Source organism: Acinonyx jubatus, chromosome A1 (assembly GCF_027475565.1).
Source record: "Acinonyx jubatus isolate Ajub_Pintada_27869175 chromosome A1, VMU_Ajub_asm_v1.0, whole genome shotgun sequence".
NCBI classification, from domain to species: Eukaryota; Metazoa; Chordata; class Mammalia; order Carnivora; family Felidae; genus Acinonyx; species Acinonyx jubatus.
The window spans coordinates 109,822,808-109,844,864 of record NC_069380.1 but is presented as its reverse complement, the minus strand read 5'-3'; the positions used below and the strand labels follow the sequence as shown (position 1 = coordinate 109,844,864).

The 22,057-nt window shown below is 38.2% G+C and overlaps 2 protein-coding genes across 3 annotated transcripts in view; one reads left to right on the top strand and one right to left on the bottom strand.

The window, feature by feature from the left end:
• The window catches only part of CDKN2AIPNL (CDKN2A interacting protein N-terminal like), a 24,394-nt gene extending 8,659 nt beyond the window's left edge, over positions 1-15,735 (top strand). The window contains exons 4-5 of one of the 2 annotated variants that reach the window (XR_008297778.1): positions 4,023-4,180; positions 14,566-15,735. The gene's annotated coding sequence lies outside the window, so the exon portion shown is untranslated. Of the gene's footprint in view, positions 1-4,022; positions 7,919-14,565 lie in introns of those variants that run through there. The other variant, XR_008297775.1, reaches the window with a different exon arrangement.
• Positions 7,717-22,057, bottom strand: UBE2B (ubiquitin conjugating enzyme E2 B). The gene is made up of 6 exons (XM_015087620.3): positions 21,882-22,057; positions 19,725-19,805; positions 18,489-18,514; positions 13,249-13,338; positions 9,229-9,317; positions 7,717-8,269 (listed from the first exon to the last, which is right to left on the bottom strand). The coding sequence occupies exons 1-6, from the start codon at positions 21,923-21,925 to the stop codon at positions 8,141-8,143; spliced, it is 459 nt and encodes a 152-aa protein (XP_014943106.1). The 5' UTR covers positions 21,926-22,057; the 3' UTR covers positions 7,717-8,140.

The window sequence follows — 22,057 nt, the reverse complement described above, 5'->3', positions numbered from 1 at the left end:
ATGTGGCAGAGATGAAGATGTTGCAGGGCCAAGCCACTGCTCAGTGAGCCTCAGCCCCTTCCTCAAATATGGCCTAGCCTCTTTGTTTTCTGCTTACCTGTACAAATTTGTGAGGTTTAAAAACCAAATTATAAAGTGGGAAATACCAGAGTGGGGCTGTTCACCTTAATGCGTCTTTCACGAGTTTCTCATCATGGATCCCATTTCCACTGTAAGATATAATGCCCCAGTAAAATAGCAATATCCTGTCAGGAATGTATCCATTGCATAAACCAAGCTTAATCTGTGCACAGATTCCATGCCTGCGCCCCGCTGCGCCCCCCAACATTCTTCTTCAGTTTATGTTTGAAGACTTCTCTAGTTAACCAAAAGTAAATTTTCTGATAACCATTTTCTAATAGGTTATCTCATTATTTCCTCAGCTTAAGCTTTCTGTTTTTCTTCTCATCTAAAAAATGAACAAGTATTTTAGAATTTCATCCTTTATGTTTTTCTGGAATAGAAAGCACAGAAATCTAAATTTTTGCACTGGAGCAGTCCTTGTAGTGTAGGTAAAACAGCTCACTCTTAGTGTTGAAACAGGAGCTTGCTGTAAGATACTTGCCTTGGTATGTGCATTCCTGTCTAACATGGGGTAAGGACCAAATGAGATTAAGAGGAAGGACATGGTAAACTGTCCTTATCATAACTAGAGTGTATCTTTTCTGTCAAAGACTTAAGTCTCAAGACCTTGTGAGAAGCAAGTAATAACAGTACTGTGTAGGGTGCTCACTTAACCATGACACCCTTTTATGTTACCCAGAAAATTCCTTTTTCCAATATTCCAATATTTCCAATATTAGAGCCTATAGCCCAGCTGATGAAATTCTCTGCTTTGGCAGAGGCAAGGATTTTCCAGGATCCATGTGGACCTGTGGCTTACCTATTCCATGGGCACTGGGAGGAATCATTATCACTGCCCATCCTCTGATCCTTTGCTATTTGTAGTAAACGGCACTGAAAATACATTGTTGCATCTGAAATGAAATTTATATTATTCTAAATGTCAGATAACTTAAGTGTTTCCTTGCTGTCCAGCTCTAAAGTCTCTGTGAGGTACCCTTTTGTCTGGAAAGAGACTGTCAGCTAGGTATCCTGTCATCTAGTCACGACTCTCATTGTTGACTAGTTCAGGGACACCTTTTGTTTCTGTAGGAGTTAAGACTAAACAAATCTTAGAGGCAAGAGTTTTAGAACTTAAATAGGTTTGTGGTCATATGGAAATTGCTTCTTTCAATGAATACTGAATGCACACTAAAAAAATCTCTGCCCTCATGGAGATATATAGATACACACACATACATTGTTTGGGGAAAATAAAGAATCTCTCCTGCCTTGCTTGTCATTAAAATAGATAAATGGCAACGAAGCGAAAGAGCCTATTTATCCATTTATTTATTTAAGTGAAAAACAATCCAGAGGAGGTTGTTTCTTTCCCCAAGTTTACTCTGCTCCTTGCAAGTTGGGACTCCCAGGCCTAGTGGTGACAGTGTGTTGGCTGCCCTTCTCGTTTTGGTTTAGTTTTTCTCACAATGTCAGCAGTAGGGGCAGAGTCCTTTGCACATGTGCTCATCACAGAGGGAGGTGAGCCTGAAGCCTTGCCCACAGACAAGAGGACTAGCTGAGGAGGTGGAGGGAACAAGAATGAATTACCTGAACAGATTCCCTTGGGAATCAAAAAAGAAAGTAAAAATTGAGACTATTAAAATCCCATTAGATGGAAGCTAGAATTCTTAATCTATCCTAAACATGGGCATGTGAACCAGAGCTTTTTTCCTTGACAGCACTGTCAGTCAAGGGTGGCTCTTTAGAAATTACCCAAGTAGTCCCAGCCCAAGTCCCATCCTTCTTTCTCAGCCTAGGAAAAGTAGGCAAATGACCCCAAAATATCCTTGATTATGGCCCTCTGGCCTATTTGCCTGGGAGAAATGCTGTGAGGGCATGTGGAGGCAGGTCTTGGTCTTCCCCTGGTTTGGTGAAAGGGCAGTTAACAATAAGGTCGACCCTGAACTGTTTGGGCCTACTGACTAAAGCCCTTGCTTTGCTGTGAATGCTAGCATCACAATCTCACTGTTGGGCTGCATTTTCCTTTCCCTTTGACATTTTCTCATATTAAGAATATTTAATTGAGGGGCGCCTGTCTAGGTGGCTCAGTCAATTGAGCATCTAGCTCTTGATTTCAGCTCAGGTCATGAGCTCATGGTTTGTGGGATGGAGTCCTGCGTGGGCTCCCTGCCCACAGCACAGCACTGGGCCTGCTTGGGATTTTGTCTCTCCCTCTCCCTCAAAATAAACATTAAAAAAAAAAAAGAATTTAATTGAACTTGTGAAGCGGCAGGGAATTCGTTCCTCCTGATTTATTTCACTCCTCAGTGTAGGGGTCTTCAAAGTGGGGGATGATTCTTGCTTTGATCTTGATTGGAGGATTCCGTGGAAAAATTTATCTTTAAGTACCTGGCATTTAGTGAGTTCTCCCTGCTTCATTCCTACCCTACTCTTGCTTTGAGGACAAACTGGGAAAATACGAAATGTTTCAACTAACTTATATTTACACAAAAGAAAAATTAGCACTCACAATGACCCCCACAAGGTCAGACTCCATCCCCAGGGCTGCAGAAGGGCAGAACACATCAGTCGAAATTCTAGAGTACAACCAAAGATGTGACTTAACACACAGTAGGTACTCAGTAGCAATGCTGACAAACTCAATGGCAGCAGGCACTGAACCATGCAGCCCTGATTTAATGTCTGGCAAAGGCTATGGTGTTCTCCTTTCTCCATGAATGTGGCCTTTGCTCTAGCACTGGCTGCATGGTAGGCTTGCCTGAGTCTCACCTGTAAGCTGTACGAGATTCCTTAAAACTTGGTGTGAATTACAGGCTCCACATGACAAACAGTTGGGCTTGGACCACCACCTACAGCCCCACTTCCCCTTGAGCCAGCTGTTTTCAACTTCACAGTAACTCGTGCTTCCTTCTACCTTTGTGTTTACCAAATTATTTTTTATGATTGTGTTCTACTTTTGTAACAAAACCCAGAAACCTGCTAATCAGTGTCTCCAGAGGATCTAGAGCTTGGAACCTGGAGGTCCTCTGCTGTTCTATTGGCCTCCCGCCCAGGCTTGTGCATGTACTGCCAGAGGCTGTCTGGAAAGGAGTTCCTAGTATTTGATTTACATTCCAGTCTTTGGAACTGTACTTGTACTGTTGCTTTTATAGCCTGATCCCTCATAGTTGGTCTTGAGAGGGTGCCATGGTGACTGTGTTCTCAAGCTGCTCTGTGCAAAAGAATCGGCAGTCCATCAACTGATGTGTAAGGGCTAACAAAAGCCAGAGAAACTTTCTCCCTGAAAAAATGGGCCATCAACCTCACCATCATCAGGCCCCAGTATTGCTCTCACTGATCTTTCTGGCTTGCAAAAGATCCCTTGTACCCATCCCTGGGATTGACAGTCTTCATTCTAAAGGCAACCTTCCAGCTGTTGTTCCAGGGAGTCTCCACCTGAAACCAAAGCCTTATGTGTTGTACAGGTACAGTTCTCTAATCAAAGCCCACTAAAACCCAGCAGGGTCACTAATCCAGCTTTCCTTTGGAGGTGATATTCCAAGCCTTTGCTGAAGTTGATGACATGGGCTGGACTCTGTGGATTCTTTTCCTGTTCTCTGCCCAGGATGTTATCAGGACAAGTTTCCAGTTCTTATTGGTCTCTGTACTCGCACCACCACAGTAACATAAAAATTTCCTAACTCAGTTTTGTAAAATGACTTTGTACAGAGGCCAAAGAGCTGCCAAGTCTCTCTGCATTTGACATTCTCCAACTCAGGAGGGAAGCTAGTCTAATTCATTAGGTGGGCTGTGCTATTCTTGGCAAAAAGCCTTGTTTGTAAAGGGGGAAAGGAAAGGGCAACTTATACTTTGGGCTTCAGACAGGAAGCAGCATTAAGAGGTCTGCCTTAAGTGCTCTTATGTTTGCATTTTGGCAGCCTTCAAGACACCACAGAATCCGTCCTGCATTCCAGGAAGAATGACAACTAAATGGTACAGGTTGATGGAGCCTGAGGAGATCCTTTCAGAGATAGGCTCTGGTTCCCTCTAGACAAGTACTCAACCCCGTGGCACTTTAAGGATCCCAGTCTTTCAGGTAAGAGTTTAGATAGCTAACCTCCCCCCAAAAGCCTGCAGAAGCATCATACTTGTAACCAACACCATCACCATATAAAGACCTCTCTAACTAACTAAAAGGTTATTTGCTTTTTCTCAGCACAGTACACACTCTGGAGTCTTTTCAAAAGTATCACTGACAAGTCACTGATAAACAAAAGCATTATGTGGCCAATCTTTAGCACTCACATCACTGGCAGTTCCTGAAAGTCATTCCATTCGGGCTTTTTACCCAAGTCTGAATCCTCCATATGCCAAAGAGGAAGCTTGAAGCCCTTCCTTCCAGGATTCTTGATTTCAACCAGCAAGGAGCACTAATGTTGAGCCTGACATGAGTCATATACTCAAAAAGGTTTGCAAAAGGCACAGCTCATTTGTCTTTTTGGCCAACTAAAAAAAGCCCTAGCCCATGCTATGACAGGAAATGTACAAACCTCAAGACACTATTAACAAAACTGTTTTAAACCAATGCAGTTGAGGGATAAGGAGGTGGAGAAATTACTCAAAGAGGAATGGCACATGCACTTGTATCTTCTTTTTCAGAGGACAGAGAAAAAAGTAAATTCAACAGTAAAACTTTGTTTCTAATCTCTTTCCTCTAATATGTCATATACTTGAATAATTAAAGGTAACTAATCTTTACTCTTAGCTGATAACAGCTGTTTTTTCCTAACTAGATGGGAACTGAAGTAACAGGGCTACTGTCTTGGCACAAGGCCCTTGCCCTATGGACAATTTCATTTACCTTTAATAGCTGTGCAACCACTGACTTTTTAATTTACATAATAATCCTCACATAACTGAGATTCCTTTGGGACTTTGCATTGCTAAATGCAATAGAAAGGAATTGTAATAAATACCACCAAGACCTAAAAAGTTGATTGCTATCTTTTAAAATCTGGAATTGAGAGATCAAAATACCTTAAACAAAACTCTAAACTGCTATATAAACTCCAGGGGGTTCTTTCTTAAGAGTACTAAATGAATAAATTAAGTAGACTTTGTTTACTCAGCACAAAATACTGTTAACTAAGGCACCTTTAATAGATTTCTTCTCCAGTACCTTCTACCTACAGGAGTCAGAATTTTTACATCAGTTTCAGAAGTTATTCATGGATCTTTTTTATTGGGTGGTTGGGGTTGGGGAGGGGAGAGTACTGACTCAAGAATAGTTCCATGAAGGGGTTAAAATGTGCTCTATTGTTAAGTCATAGTCTTTTATATCAGAGAGCAGAAAGTGTTCCTATATCCAGACTTTACTTGTTTACCAAAAAAGAAAAAAAAAAGGGGGAGGTAGAAAATAATGGTCAAGAAAACCTCTTCACTGGATAGATATAAATCTGTACATAATTCTAAATCAACTAAAGTATTATAGATTTTCTAAAACTGTGAACTTAATTCCTTAATATTTCCTAAGGGGCAGTACAGTTCTTGGGTAAAAGACCAGATTGGCCAGGTATAAATCCCAGCTCTATCACTTGCTAGTTGGTTGACCTAGACCAAGTCACTTTATCTCTGTGTACCTAATTCTTCATCTGTAACATAATGGTTAGCTACCCTCACAGGATTACTGTGAGTTTGAAAGTGATCATATGTTGAAGTGTTTTGAATAATGCCATGCATGTAGAGCATTCCATGTTACAGGGTGCTGGCACCTGGGTGACTCAGTTGGTTGAGCATCTGACTTCAGCTCGGGTCATGATCTCACATTTTGTGAGTTCAAGCCCCACATCGGGTTCACCACTGTCGTCAGCACAGAGCCCGCTTCCGATCCTCTGTCCCTCTCTATCTGCCCCTCTCCTGCTGTGCTCTCCCCCAAAATAAATAAATATGGAAAAAAAAAAGTACTTTTACAGAGGAAAATGCATCATAAATGCATTTAAACTTCAGCATGAATCCAACTTCATACCAAAATAAATAACTTAGTTCTAGCCTCTTGCCATACATTTATAAAATTTACCTAGTTTACACATTTTTTTGTACGATCTAACCTTATAAATAGAGGGTTTTCATCTAGTACTCAACCAAAGAAATAGGACTCTGTTCCAAGGCTGAAGAAAATACCTGAGGAGTAATTGGGAGAGGAATATTCCTAAGAATTTTCTCTATTGGGAATGTTGAGTTTCATGGTAGGAGTTTTAGGTGTGTGCTGAATTTAGGACTTGGAGCTCACAGACTCCCTGCAAAGTGAGATGTAACCCTCTTATAATTATCAACAATTGAAATGTTTCAATTTTAGATGGGAAGAGGTAAACAGATTAAGGTAAAAATAGATTTTGAAGCAGTAACCAAATAGCATTTAATGAAATAAGAGGGGAGACTCTCATACCTACTGTTTATTTAAAATAAGAGTCAGTCAGTCACTGGAGTAATGTCTACGGGAACTATAATTTGTCTGAGAGCTAAATATGAAAGCATCACACATTTGATATGAGCAAAAAGTACCTTTAAACTTTTTTTTTTTTTTGGCCATTAATTCCAGTGAGTGGACTCTCTTTTGTATGAAAAGCTTCCTAAGATCATACTTACTCCAAAATTTGCCAAGTAATAACTTTTAAAGGGAAACATCCTTCCAGTGTTAAACTTTGCTTAATAAATAGAAGCTGTACATATTGCTATCCTACAGTCTTCCAACAGAGAAGCAGCTACTAGCTTACTAAGCTGGTAAGAATAGGACAAGAAACTACTGGGGTTACTCAATAGCCGTTTTAACTGAACTAGAAAGACTACACAGATGGTTCAACAGAATTTACTTGTATATTTTCCATTTTCTGTGCTATTTGAAGGCATAGGATAGCTTTGTATTAGCTTTCTACAATACTGTGTTTTAAATTTATCCAGTAAACTAAGATGCAGTACAACTTTTATACAACTTAGGAGATAAAAAAAAAAAAAATCTCCACAAGAGAATGCAACTCAGCAGGCCCTGGTATTAAAACAATTTTCCAGAATAAACAGATACGCAATTGCATTAAAAGGCAGTTTTCAAATATTTTAAGTTACACCAAGATTCCTTCCAAATATCTGCCTTGCTAAACCAATGCAATCAAATCTTATTCAGTGTTAATAGTGGGGCATGGGTTTTGATAACTGTTTACAGATTTACTTTATCAAAAAACTTTTAAAGTGCTATCAAGCAGCAAAATAAATTGCATTAGCTCTGTGCTCCAGGTAGAGGTGCCAAATCCTCACGGTAGAGGTACAAACTGTGAAATTGCAAAAGGTACAGTTTAACAGTAAATAGTGCAGGAAGAAACAGTAACAAGTGGCCTAAATACAGAGTGGGACAGAATCAAACCAGTTATGTCTATGATTGCTCAAGTGAAACTGATATAGTTTCATTCATTCAAAATAAAATGTGAAATTATAATTGGTGTTTAGAATCAAATTTGAAGAATTTCTTGATAAAATATAAATCTGTTCTTTTGAAATTGGAAATGAAGCTATCAATTGATGGGAGAGCTAGAGACTTATTAACCCCTCCTACACAGATAAGGAAATAAGTGACAAAGTCTCTTGCACTGAAGTTATGTATTTTAACAGCTTTACATGTAATATTCATATATAAAAAACTTTAAGTGCTTTTCTCCAATTTAAAAATCTAAAGAATTCAAAAATAAGGCATTCAATATTTGAAAAAAGTACAGATTTACAAAATGTGTATTATTCTGTCATGAAAACTCCACACCAACATTATACACTTGGAAAAAAATACAAACAGGATATATTACAAATTTATGTAAGCAATAACTTAGTTCACACCATGCAATAAAAAGTACATTAATCAAGATACACAAGCTTTTGTAGGTCTAAACTGAAGGACTTTTTTTTTTTTCTGCAGAATCCTTAAAACCTGTGGCACTTAAAATGTGTTAGCCTTTCTACTGAGAGGTAAATTATACACAACAATGATGAAAAAAATTAACAGACCAGATGTCTATTATGAATCATTCCAGCTTTGTTCAACAATGGCCGAAACTCTTTTCTCATATTCTCGTTTGTTTTCCTGATAAAGCTGTGCTGCCTGGCTATTGGCTGGACTGTTTGGATTCGGTTCATCCAGCAGAGACTAGATGGAAAGACAGAAAAGAAAAAAAAGATTTGCAAAGTTATTCTTTACATTAATGTGGGTTAGATATGGAGCACAGGAGTTGTACAAAACAACAAATTATTCACTAATGAAATGGCAGATAGATCTTCTGTATTTTTAGGTCTTAAATAGTTTCAGAAATGGCCTGATCACTGTAATAACTTTCCTGATGCTAGAAAACTTAAACTTCCAAAACTCATAGTTCTCAATTGTCTTAAGACCTCTAATTTCAAGGAAATTGGAAAAGAGTATTCTTCAACATACTGAAACCATTAGCCAAGAAATAGAAATAGCTGAAAACAATGTTTATAAAATGATCTGAATTAAAAAGAAATGTGATAGAAAAAGCTTTAAAAATGTCTCAAGCAAAAATTTAATTGTGATCCTATGAAATCCACATAAACTAAAATACCCCTCAGTCCACCTCTCTCCAAAACTTTCATTCAAGGTCAACTGTGAACCCACCAGAGTGCTTTGGCAGATGGTTAACACTATCTTCTTCTTTTTTTTTTTTTTAAACAATTTCTCGGATGGGATAACATAATTCATACTCAACACTGCTTCTCTGCACTTGGCAGTTTCTTGAGGTCCCTATGGTTTTTATAAGCAATCATCTTTCTCTATCTCCAAGAAGAGTTTTCTTCCTTCTCCACGTCCTCTGGCTATGCTTCTTGGGCACAACTCATGCTTGACCTGTGAGAACACTTTATTTACACAAGGATCAGGAAAATGACCATGGATTTGGTCCAGTGTGGTCACTAACAAAAAAAGCAGACCAACTGTCTAAAAATCATGGGTTTTTATCCAAGCTGTGCCATTGGTTACCTGGGTGCTGGGAAGCTTAGTTTGCTCACTTGGGTCTTTAGAGTGCTCCAAAAGAAGCTGACTATATCCCGCACAATCTTGAAAAATCATGATGCATCCTAACTCACACTTACCTGAATTGATGTTAAGATAGAAGATACGTCATATGTTGGACTCCATCGATTCTGAAGGATATCTAAACATATGCTGCCATCAGCATACACTGCAAAGACAACACTAAAACTGGTTACATATTAACTTTATCATACTTAACAGTTAAAGAGAAATCTTTACTACAAATAGAATGCCTGGCCCCATCAGAAGTTGTGAACATTAATTACTAAACCCTGTCTCACAGAAAAATCAGTGTTCTCCTATTTTGCACCTTTTCAGCAGAAGAGTTTCAGAGTTGAATCTGTTTAAATTCCCTATTTCTAAATTCCTTAAATAAGGCTCTTAAAAAAAAACTTATATATCCACCCTAAGTTAATGATATACAAAGACATACATGATATGTTAATAAGTTTCTATTTTTATTTATTATTTCTTAAAATATTTACTTATTTTGAAAGAGAGAGAATCCCAAGCAGACTCCACACTCAGCATGGAGCCTGACACAGGGCTCAATCTCATGTCTGTGAGATCATGACCTGAGCTGGTATCAATAGTTGAAGCTTAATCGATGAAGTCACCCAGATGCCCCAATAAGATTCCAAATGTGGTAAAATTTACAATAAACTTTGTAAAGAATTTACAAAATACTTAAATTTTTTCATTTGGAATATGTGTAGTCACAAAAACATTTGTAAGACTAAATGCCAAAATGTAAGTATGGGCTATCTGTAAATCACAGGATTATAAAGGGTCTTGTTGTCTTTTACCTTTTCTTGTATTTTATGATTTATTTTTAAAACGAGTATGCATTCCTTTCATAAAAAATGAAAACCAAGTGATTAAAACGTTTTAAGTCTTTAACATTTGGGAGGTTTTTTCCCCTCTTAAACTGTATGTGAATTAATGAACATAATTTTCTTTTTTTTTTTTAATGTTGAGACTCCTAAGCAGGCTCCATGCCATCAGTGCAGAGCCCAACGCGGGGCTCTAACTCATCAAGTGTGAGATGAGGACCTGAGTCAAAATCAAGAGTAGGATGCTTAACCGACGGAGCCACCCAGGCACCCCAGTGAACACTTGTGAGACTATATGTCTACATGATAAACTTCCACAAGTGGAACTGCTGTCTTGATAAAGGGTAAATGCGTTTAAATGTTATAGATACTGCCAAACTTTGGAAAACTTCATGGAGCCAGCCAGATCACTCCACATAAAGGTAAGAATAGTGAGGCTTTTTTGGGGAGAGGGGCAAATTATACATAAATGCTGTCATTTCTCAGGGTTCTAATCTCCATCCTCTTCCTTCTTGCCCTGTATACACCCTCTGGGCAATGTTATCCACTTTCATGGTGTCAATGACCATCCGTGTGCTAGCTATGTCTACTTTTTAGCTTTAGATCAGATTTAACTCTCTGCTTTAAAGCAGCTTAGTCAGTGGCTTACTATCTATCCTACAGGAACGTCAAACTTGGCAAGTCTACACAACAAAACACTTAAGTATAGATTAAGTTTTCAAGTAGTAACTATTTAAAGTAATCCAAAAGTAAACTAGAAGCCACAAACATCCATCAAATGATAAATGGATAAACAAAATACAGTATATTCATAAAATGAAATCTCACTTGAAGCAATAAAAGGAAATGAAGTACAGTTAAAACATCGATGAACCCTGAAAACTATGCTAGCTGAAAGCTACAAAAAGCCCACGTGAATTATAGGATTTCATTTAAATGAAATGTCCATAACAGGCAAATACATAGAGACAGAAAATATGACTGCCTAGGGCTGGGGTGCTGGGACAAAGGAGAAGGACTGCTCATTGTGATGGGATTTTTTTTGGGAGAGATAAAATGTTCTAAACGTGATTATGGTGATGGCTGCATAACTCAGTGAATATACTAAAATCCACTGAACTGTACAACTTAAATGAATGAATAGCATGATACATGAATTATACTTCAAATAAAGATGTTTAAAAAGTAGACCAGAAAGTTAATAAAATACTAAGGTGCCTGGGTGGTTCAGTTAAGCATCTGACTTTGGCTCAGGTCATGGTTGGGGAGTTTGAGCACACCGGGCTCCATGCTGCCGCTGTGGAGCGTGCTTGGGTCTCTGTCTCTGTCTCTCTCTCTCCTTCCCTCTCTGCCCCTTTCCTGCTCTATCAAAATAAATAAACTGAAAAAAAAATTTTGATAAAAGAAAAAAGGGAAACCATGTTATTAATACAAAGGGATGAAAAATAATCTAATACATGTTTCCCTAAGGTTGAAAATACTACACACCTTACACACATAGACCACCACCACCCCCTGCACATTATACAGTGTTTCCCACTTTGATTTACAGAGCCTTCTTACCACATTGTGAATTTGATTCGATAACAAGTCTAAGATAAAAGTGGAATAAATGTTAAGTGACTCCTTCTGGAATTAAGTGAACTGATGGAGAAGACCATATTTAAATGAACAAAGGTTATAAAAAAGAAAACTTAAATCTTTCATACTGTAATTTATAATCCAGGAATATACATATATTTGAAATAAATAAGAGATCACAGAAGAGCAAATTTAATTATAAAGAGTCACTCAGCAATCATTTACAGAAAACAGTAATTTCTACAAGTGAAAATAGGAATAGAGAAAAAATGGAAAACTGTATTTAAAAAAGCCTTGAAAACATATGAATCTTTGGCCCAATAATCCCACTTGTAAAAGCTTATATTCTATAACAATAGTATGGGTATTTGGGAAGGTTTTCAAGAATGTTCAAAGTGCTATTTAAGGGGCACCTGGGTGGCTGAGTCCCTTGAGCATCCTACTCTGGATTCTGGCTCAGGTCACAATCTCATGGTCAGGAGTTTGAGCCCCAAGTCAGGTTCTGCAATCACCAACTGGGGTGCCTGAGTGGCTCAGTTGGTTAAACATCTGACTCTTGATCTCGCTCAGTTCATTATCTCACAGTTCTTGAATTTAAGCCCTGCACTGGGCTCTGGGCTCACAGCACAGAACCTGCTTGGGATTCTCTCACTCCCTCTTTCCCTGCCCCTCCCTCACTTTCTCTCTAAATAAATAAACTTTAAAAATAAATAAATTAAATTATAAACTGAAAATCACCAACTGGACACATTAAATAAATTATGGCAACCTCATAAAACATTCTGCAGCCATTAAGAAGGATATAAAAGAAAACATGAACATAAGGGAAGGAAAACAAAAATAACATAAAAACAGGGAGGAGGACAAAACAGAAGAGACTCATAAATATGGAGAACAAACTGAGGGTTACTGGAGGGGTTGTGGCAGGGGGGATGGGCTAAATGGGTAAGGGGAATTAAAGGAATCCGCTCCTGAAATCATTGTTGCACTATATGCTAATCTGGATGTAAATTAAAAAAATAAAAAAAAAAATTAAATTAAAAAAAAAGGATGTAAAAGAATAGTTAATAAGGTACTCACAGTACCTATATATCTATATAAAAAATTATATCACAGTATCTATATAAAAAATTATATAGAACAATCTCAGTTTTGAACAAGCACTTGCATTATTTAAAAGCTAAATTTTAAGCAACAAATTATTTTTGGTATCTTTCACATTTCTACAAATAAATAGGTATTATTTTAGGGGCACCTGGGTGGCTCAGTCAATTAAAGAGTCCAACTCTTGGTTTCAGCTCATGATCTCACAGTCTGAAACTGGGCTCTGTGCTGACAATGCAGAGCCTGCTTGCGATTCCTTCTTTCCTGCCCCACTCCTCGTGCTCTTTCTAAATATAAATAAATAAACTTAAAAAAAAAGCACCTCTCTTAAAAAAGAATAAAAAGGATATTATTTTAAAATCAGAAATATTAAAACAAAACAACTTTACTTGAAATTTGGAACCTTCTAAAGATTCCAGGATACAAAACCATAGCTAATACTGACATGGAAGCAACATCTAGAAGTGAGAAGTAGAAAGGAAGGCCTAACAGGAAGGAAGCCACTGCCACTCTTTCCCCCCTCCCCTCATCATTTGTGAAGTGTAATAAGATGTTACTTACCATTTGGATGAAACATTTTGGATAAAAACCTAACAGTTGGTGGTTTATTTGGATACTCTTCAGAAAATTCTATTACTAGTTTAAAAGTACCTAGATAGAAAACAAACCAAAATAATTAAAGACAAGCAAAATTTTTAATCTCTTCATCAATGAATCCCCAACCCAATACTGGTGTTTTTGCACAACCACACAAAAATTAATGTCAATTTTGGCTTAGTACATAAAACACACTAAAAACACTTTGATTTACCTTAGACTGGTTAACACACAACATTGGCAAGCACTTGGGAACACACACTTTCAAGTGCTATCGGCGGGAATGTTAACTGCCATACTTTTGGAAGGCAATTTGGCCCTAGCTACCAAAGTTTAAAATGTACATTTGGGGAACTACAGCTAGTTTATTATAGCTTAGAGGGGTGTATGCCAAAGGATTGTGAGAGGGGGTAACTACCACACAACAAATGACTTAGACTGGAGGCATGGACACTAATTTGAAAGGTCTCTTCTGCCCCATATGAATCTGTTCACTTAAATATGCCAAGAATCACTAGTGTTAGTGTAACTGCCTACTTTAGGTTACAGACCAAAGTGGTACACCTTGTAAAGCAGTATTTTATGGTAAGTACAAGCATAGGCTTTTAAAAAAATTGTGCACTTCTAACAAAGTCAGTCTGTTCACAGTGTACTAAGAACCCTCAATTCCAATTCCAAATTTATTATGCAGAAATAACCACTATTAGTGGTTTTGTCTTTCTAGACTTTTCTGTTTATATACTATCCAGTTTTTTATTTTGAGGAAATCTTCCCGAAGGTTGAAGAGGCATTCCAACTACAACCCTTGAGTATTTATAATACTCTATAAATTGAGCCTTATTCCTAATGAAGTCAATAGAAGTTTAAACCATTCCAGATGTTTCTACAAGGTTCTTCCCTTAATTCATCAATGCAGTTTTAAAAAGCAAAACAAAAATCCTTTCTTCTATTTATTCTATCTTGTATTTTACCTTTATGTATTTAGTACATAACCTCCCTTTTACGTTTTGTTTTTGTTTTTGTTTTTTTTTTTTGCCATTTGGAAATTTGGGATTAGGTAGGTCAAAGATAAAAGCAAAATCAAATGTGTTATCTATTTCATATTCTGAATCGAGGTATTATGAAATGTACAGTTAAATGGTGAAGGCAGCCTTAGATCTAATAATGTATTTTGAAAGTTTACAGTTTAATTAAAAAAAGTATAATTTAAAAATTTCAGGCTACACAAATACAGAACAGCTTTTTAAAAAAAATTTTTATGTTTATTTATTTTTGAGACAGAGAGAAACAGAGCATGAATGGGGGAGGGGCAGAGAGAGAGGGAGACACAGAATCTCAAGGAGGCTCCAGGCTCTGAGCTGTCAGCACAGAGCCCAACGCGAACCGTGAGATCATGACCTGAGCTGAAGTCAGATGCTTAACCGACTGAGCCACCCAGGCGCCCCTAGAAAAGCTATTTTCAAGATTTTCCCCTACCTTAAAGGAGTCTCAGGACCCCTTTATACTCGTATTCCCAACCACAGCCATGCTTCCAATGGGAAGTCAACTGAATGTTAAGATGGGGAGAGATACATATGATAGCATACCATTTTATATATTTCCACCAAAAATGAAAAATAATTTCATTTAAAAATATTGGCTCTTTAGTAACTAGGTTGCAACAATTCCCCCAGTTTTTAACATTCTGTTCTCATGAATCAGTTGGTACAAACTGCTTCCAGCATGCCACTGGATTTAACTATCAGTGTTTCTTTCTTTTTTTTTTTTTTTTTTGTTAAAGATTTTTTGCTTAAGCAATCTCTACACCCAACATGTGCTCAAACTTACAACCCTGGATCAAGAGTTGCATGCTCTACTGATTGAGCCAGCCAGGTGTCTCTAACTATCATTTCTTGTATTAGAGGATTGAACTAAAAAATTTTTGAAAGTAATTTCTATGCCCAATATGGGGCTCTAACTGTCTTGACCTGGAGATCAAAAGTCACATGTTCTAATGACTGGGCCGGCCAGGCTCCCCCAACTCAGAAAAATTTTAAATATTAATTACTGTAAACTCACTACACATTAACCTAAGTATGAAACCTAAGTATATGTGTAACCTACACATTGAATTAAAAATATTATCTCCCGCCCCCCCCCAAAGATAGTGAGAAGTGTAGCACTGTTTTACAATTCTGCAAGTCTCTTTAATGATTGGCTTTAACAGAATACAGCTGGATTTTCTTAGCTACTTCTGCAATCTGTTACAATATGCTGTTTTGGTTGAGGGATAGGAAGCAAATCAGGCTTCATAAAATCAGTAAATGAAAAAGTAGAGTATTTTCATTGTTTTTTCAGATAGTTGTAGATATTCTTTTTTGATTACTAAAGAACTGGTACGGTTTTAAAGGTTAATTGCAATGTAGAATCTGAAACCGTATCAATAAACGTTTTGCATCAGTTACACTAAAATCTGTTGCACAATGCATAAATCTTTTATTCATCCATAATTTTCTAGTATCATACATTAGTAACTCAAAAAAATACAGACTTATACAAATGTAAATTCTGCCACATTTCATTATATACTATCAAAAAACAAATCACAATTAGGTAACCACCTACTGATCTTATCAGAGAAGTCTTGAAGTACAGTTCACTTCATCGCTTTTAAGTATGTCTGCCATACAGTCAAATCTAAATTATGACAGTTCGTCTCTCAGTCATTCATTCAAGTAGAAATGCTACATGAAGAAAAGCAGTTTATGTTGCAACTCTGACAACTGCACAAGTGCTTTTTTTCCAGACAATTGTCACAGAAGTGTTTTATGCATACTTCCCACCTAATCACACAGAAGATTTTAAAAATGTATACTAAAGGGTCAGAATTTTTTTTTTTGAGAGGGAGACAGAGTGGGGGGGTGCGGGGGAGGGGCTTAGAGGGAAGGAGGAGAAGGGAGAGGGAGACAGAAGGAGGGAGGGGGAGATAGAAGGAAGGAGAGGAGGGGGGAGGGGAGGGAGGAGAGAGGAAGAGGGAGGCAGAGAAAGAGAATCTCAAGCAGGCTCCAGGCCCAGCACAGAATCCTACATGGGCCTTGATCTCACAACCCTAAAATCAAGACCTGAGCCAAAATCAAGAACCAGATGTGTAACAATGAGCCACTCAGGCACCCCAAGGTTCAAAATTCAATAGTATTAATATTTACTTTTTTTACCAAGATGTATCTTTTTTGTCATCAAGATGATTTTAAGTGAAATTGGTAACTTTTAAAATCACAGAAAAAATTAACTTGAATTTAAATAAAGATTAAAAAAATAATAAACAGCACATCTCTTTAAAAAACGCAAGAACAATGGGTTGCCTGGGTGGCTCAGTCAGTTAAGTCAATGACTCTTGATTTTGGCTCAGGTCATGATCTCACTGTTCCTGGGTTCGAGCCCCATTCTGTCAGCACAGAGCCTGCTTGGGATTCCCTCTCTGTCTCCTCCTCAATCAATAAATTACAAAGAATATGGGGTGTCTGGCTGGCTCAGCTGATGGAGCATGCAACTCCTGATCTCAGAGTGGGGAGTTCCAGGCTCATTTTGGATGTAGAGATTACTTAAAAATTAAAATCTTTAAAATACATTTATTTCTTAAATAAATAAAAAGAATGCAATGGCTATTAGTACAGTATAGAGCCACCATCTTGATTTGTGCCAAGATGCTAAACTGCACAGGTCCACTTATAACTACTAAAGGTTTTGTACCATTAGTACCAATTTGAATAGAATAAAAAAGGCAAATAGTGCCTCACTAGTGGTATGCAATTTTTTTAAATGTTTACTTATTTGAGAGAGAAAGAATGAAAGTGAGTGAGTGTGGTAAGGGCACAAAGAGAGGGAGAGAAAGAATCCCAATCTCTGTCAGCGCAGAGCCCAATGGGGGGCTCAAATCTCATGAACTAAGAGATCATGAACCGAGGTGCAATTAACAGCTGGACACTTAACTCTGGACACATACCAGACACCCTGGTATAAACAGTTTTGATCACAAGGTATCCGTGAAACAGTTTCAGGGACTTTAAGGGAGCCCTGAGAACCTCCTGATAAAGTGTAAAAAGCTGAAGTCCTTAAGTCCTTTTCTTCAATTCTTTACCCCCACCCAGAGGTAACCACTGGTAACAGTGTGGTATAAAACCCTTTAATACACACACACCTGCATGTATATGTTTAGTAAAAATGTAATACAATATATGTTATTCTGAAACTTTGTCTTGAAATGTACATCCAGATCTACCTTATTCTTTAACGGGTACATAATATTCTAGAATTTAGATATATCATAATTTACTTAACCATTTCCCCTACCGGCATTCAGGTTCTCTCTTTAAAAACAGTACTGCAATCAGTATATCTGTGCAAATTATCTTCAATGGCTTAATTCTGAAACCATTTTGATAATTAAAACAAACCTGTTCAACAATTCTTAATATCCATGCTACAATTAGGGAAAAATCTAAGGACCTGGGTCTTGGTGAAAATACTAAATTTAAGAGACAAGTGATCATGCAGAATCCTATTTATGGATGTCAAATGCTAGCTATGTGTGAAACTACTGGCAGCCATTTTTTAAAAGATTTCTTATTTTATTTTTATCAAGTCATCTCTACACCCAACATGGGACTCAAATTTATAACCCCAAGATTGAGATTCGCATGCTCTACTGAATGAGCCAGCCAGGTGCCCCAGCTATGTGTGTTTAAGAGCAATTTCAGCTCAACACCCCATCAGCATAGATACCAATGTTAAAAAAGCACCAAGGGCGCCTGGGTGGCTCATCAGGTTAAGCATCTGACTCTTGATTTTAGCTCAGGTCACGATCTCAACAGTTCATGAGTTCGAGCCTGGCATCATGCTCCGCGCTGACAGTGTGAAGCCTGCTTGGGGTTCTCTCTCCCCACCGCCCCCCCCCCCCAAAAAGTGCACAATTATCCTCCTTTAACCTACCAACTAGGCCTATAGTTCTACAGCCAAATACCAAAGTAACACAAAGAACTTGCAATGGATAGTGATCAAAGTGACTTGGAAAGAAAGTCCTCTATAAACTATGACTTCTTAGCACTAGTTTTAGTATGACCTAATGATGACAGAAAATAGTTTTAAATTAGATATGCTGTTGTTACAACTTCCTGCTTAAAAAGCAGTGTCCTAATATTACAGAAAACATAATGAGAATGACTTACCATCTTCAAAGGGTGTCCCTTCTGGTCTGAAAACAAGAAGATTTTTGATTAGAAGATGTTTTCATTCTGCCTTTTCCTGATTTTTAGGAGTGAAAAGGATAAACTCAGAGAAGGAGGAGCTCATTCTAGTGATTTGTGAAGTTTTAAAGATAGTGTTAGTTCACTGTCATGTTAGCCCTAGATTTTTAGAGATATAGGCATACAGGGTAACTATTTTCGAAGTTTTCATTTTAGGCTGGTTTTAAATAAAAAAAAGGGGGGATCACAACCTTAGTAGAAAAAGAATTAAGTTCATAAATATCAACCAGTGTCTTCTTAAGAGAAAAAGTCATATTTTCAATTTACATCAGTAAGATGGAAATCACTTTTAAAGATAACTGTAACACCAGTGTTCTGCTTCCCAGTAAAGCTCTTGTTCCAAACAGCTAGACAGAACTGATGTAAACCAAGAAAGATACTTTTTTTCTCAAATCTCTTCCCTGCCTCCATATGCCAATTTCATCTTTCATAAGCAGCACTATCAAGTTTAATTAGTTCTTTCAAGGCATTCAGGATCTCAAAGCATGTTAGTCTGAATTTAATCTCTTTCCTTTAAAAGAGCGAACTACACTCGTTGTTTTCACTAGTTTTTAACATGAACTCTTACAACTCATTGCAACTCAGAATTGTTTATGAAGGTATTCCTTTAAAGTTTGAGTGTAAAACCCAAGTTTAAAAAGTATGAAAGAAAAAAGATCAAATCCAGGAAAACAAAGGAAAGCATAATAAAATTCTAAATTAAGAAGCATATATGCAATACATATAATATATAAAACATAGACCGCTTCTCAAAAGGCTCCAGTTATTTCACACCAAGGTGTGAGACATTTTTATTTAAATTCTTACCACACTCCAACTTGTCAGTATTTTTTATTCCTAGCTTTTTTAGTTACCAAAGAATGCAACCATAAACACTTGTTGGTACACTTTGTACAAAATAATTTACCTTTGCTCATTTAGTTTCGAATGATATTTTTATCAGGTAAAACCCAAAGGGATTAGAAAGTCATAGACAGTAACACCAATGCAAATAATTTTACATAACTACAAAAACACTTATTGGCAGGTTTTTTTTCTAATTTACTTTGCAGTTTCTGTAAGATTCCTCAGTTCCACTTCAGTCTCTTTCCCTAGTCAATACATTCACTTTTTAAAAAGAATTACTACACCTATCATTTGTTATACCTTTCCACTCACCCAAATATAACTGCATTCCACTGCATGATGTTGTTTTCAGATGGTGCGCCACTGACACCCACAGGTGGGTCCTCTTGCAATCTAGAAATCCAGAGTAGTAATTTCCAAAGTTGAACAACTTTAAGTCACTAAGAAGGCCAAACAGAAGTCCTGTGGTCTGTACAATCTACTCTAATACAAACTAAATCCATCTCTTTGTTCTTGTGCCGAGGTGTAATAAACCATAGGATTTAAAAAAAAAACTTAACAGGTATATACTTATTAAATACGTCTTCAAATTATCTAAAATTCCAAAGGGCTTTGGAGTCATCCCTCCTCAAATATCAAGGTTCAAAGTTAAGACATATCTTCGAGAACTGATAAGTACAGACTGCCATCAACAACAAAAATTAAAAGCCCTGAATGCAAAAAGTATTTTTACGCACCATCAATTTTGCTGCCATAAACATGCTGAGACTGTGTGAGTCCTAACCACAGCTACCTGTGCAACAGCACCCCCCCCCCCAAAAGGACCCTCAAGGCAAACACTAAATGGCTGAAAACATTTATATTCAATTTAATCAGGAAACTAGTGTTAGGCAGGAGAGTAGCTTTATCTCATTTGTTTCAATTAGCAACAGCCTTTAAAGAAATCAAGCTTCAAATAGATTTTTTCATCAATCCCTATTTTAAAGACCTGCAATATACCTAAATCTATCTCTCATTATCAAGAGACTCAATACAAAGCTACCTTCCAGCATGTCATAATCAAATTCTTGTAACATGAAGCCCTTGGAAAACTACCAAAGGTGCCATGTGTTCAACTCAGAATTAAACAGAAAAGTGCAGTAAGAAACCAGAGTAACAATGGAAAGGAGCTGAACTTTTATTATTTGGGTTTCAATCACCGGAACGTGAAATTTGGTTTTAAGTTTCAGAAGACAACTTTTGCACCAAACAGAGCACCTTCTTGTACAGACTGTCATTTCAATAAAAAAATAAGGGAGACATTTTATATACAGACATAAATCTGTAGTGATTATCAGGTAACATACTTTCAAATTAGTCTACATAAAAATAGTTCTTTTCAGTCAATCTGATTAAGCCACGATGACCAGAACCCTTAAAGGAATTATGCTGCTTCATGTCCACCAAAGGTAAACGGCTAAATTAGAATATATTCAATGATAAACTATCCAAAGCTCAAAACAATGGCTTCCAAATGCCTCACCTATGGCTTTCTAATGGCGAAATTGAAAGGTTACTTCCTGAGCAGCTACGGGATATTTTGTCTCAACCAGGGCAGGTCTCCCCAGAAAATCACTGAAAAATATGCAGTGGATCTAGTACAGTTTTCCGTTTTTTTCCCCCATACCTCCGAGTATCAAAAGTAAACAACTGAGAAAAAGGCACTTCTTCCTCACTAACCCCAACACCTCTTAACAAAACCCTATTTTACAGAAAGAGGCTCAGGGAGTATCAGGTTAGCGCCAGTCTCAAGGAAGGCATTTTTCCAGACTTTGGAGGCTATAGATAGGGCTTTATACGCCAAGCCACAGAGCTGAGTTCCAGAAGGCACTGGCAGCCCGGGCTGCCAGCCCGAGTCCCAGGTCTCTAAGCCAGTTCTCAAGGTCCTTTCGGGCGGGCGAGGGGGAGTCGGGTTTCGGAGGATGGGTTACTAACCTCCGGACCTCGCGCTGCAGACCCCACCCTCACTGCAGAAAGAATGGGGGGGGGGGGCAATTTTCGTCCCAACCCTGCCCCTCAGAGAAGACCGCAAGGCCATCCAGCAAAACTAACTGATGCAACAAGCAGGGAAAAAGACTGCAAGGGTTCGCTTTTGGGGGACGAGGCACCGCAGGGTGCAGGGGCGGGGGGAATGAGGCTTGAGCTCCTGGGCCAGACGTCGGCAGCTGACCCAAGTGAGCAGCGGGGGCATCCTAGGATAGTCCATAGCCATCTTTTTACTTTTGGGGGAGGGGATATCAAAATTTCTTCAATAGGAAGAGCGAGGAAGGAAGGATGGGGAGTGCGAACGGGGAATGGGCTTCCGTCGGTTCCACTGGGCCCATAGTCGGCCCTCTTAGGGTTAGGAGAGGAAGGTGTCTCTGATCCCCGCCCAGCAGCCCCACAGCCACGGGGAGGAGCCGTCACCCAGGCCAAGGTGAGGGGCCTTACCGCTTGAAATCCCTCATGAGCCTCCTCCGCGCCGGAGTCGACATGCTCCCCAGCTGCCCCGCGGTCAGTCTGAAAGAAAAGAGTCCCGCGCAGCCCCCCCACCCCCCGGCGCGGCGGCCGAATCACTGTGGGTCACTACCGCTGCCGAGGCTGCACAAACAACCCTGCAATGACGT

What these genes read in the sequence shown, in the direction of transcription:
- UBE2B (XM_015087620.3), bottom strand. Translation starts at nt 21,925, where the DNA reads ATGTCGACTCCGGCGCGGAGGAGGCTCATGAGGGATTTCAAGCG. An exon ending in CAAAATGTTTCATCCAAATG is followed by an intron (nt 9,318 to 13,248) that starts GTAAGTAACATC and finishes TTGTCTTTGCAG; the next exon opens with TGTATGCTGATGGCAGCATA. An exon ending in CTATCTTAACATCAATTCAG is followed by an intron (nt 8,270 to 9,228) that starts GTAAGTGTGAGT and finishes CTTTCCATCTAG; the next exon opens with TCTCTGCTGGATGAACCGAA.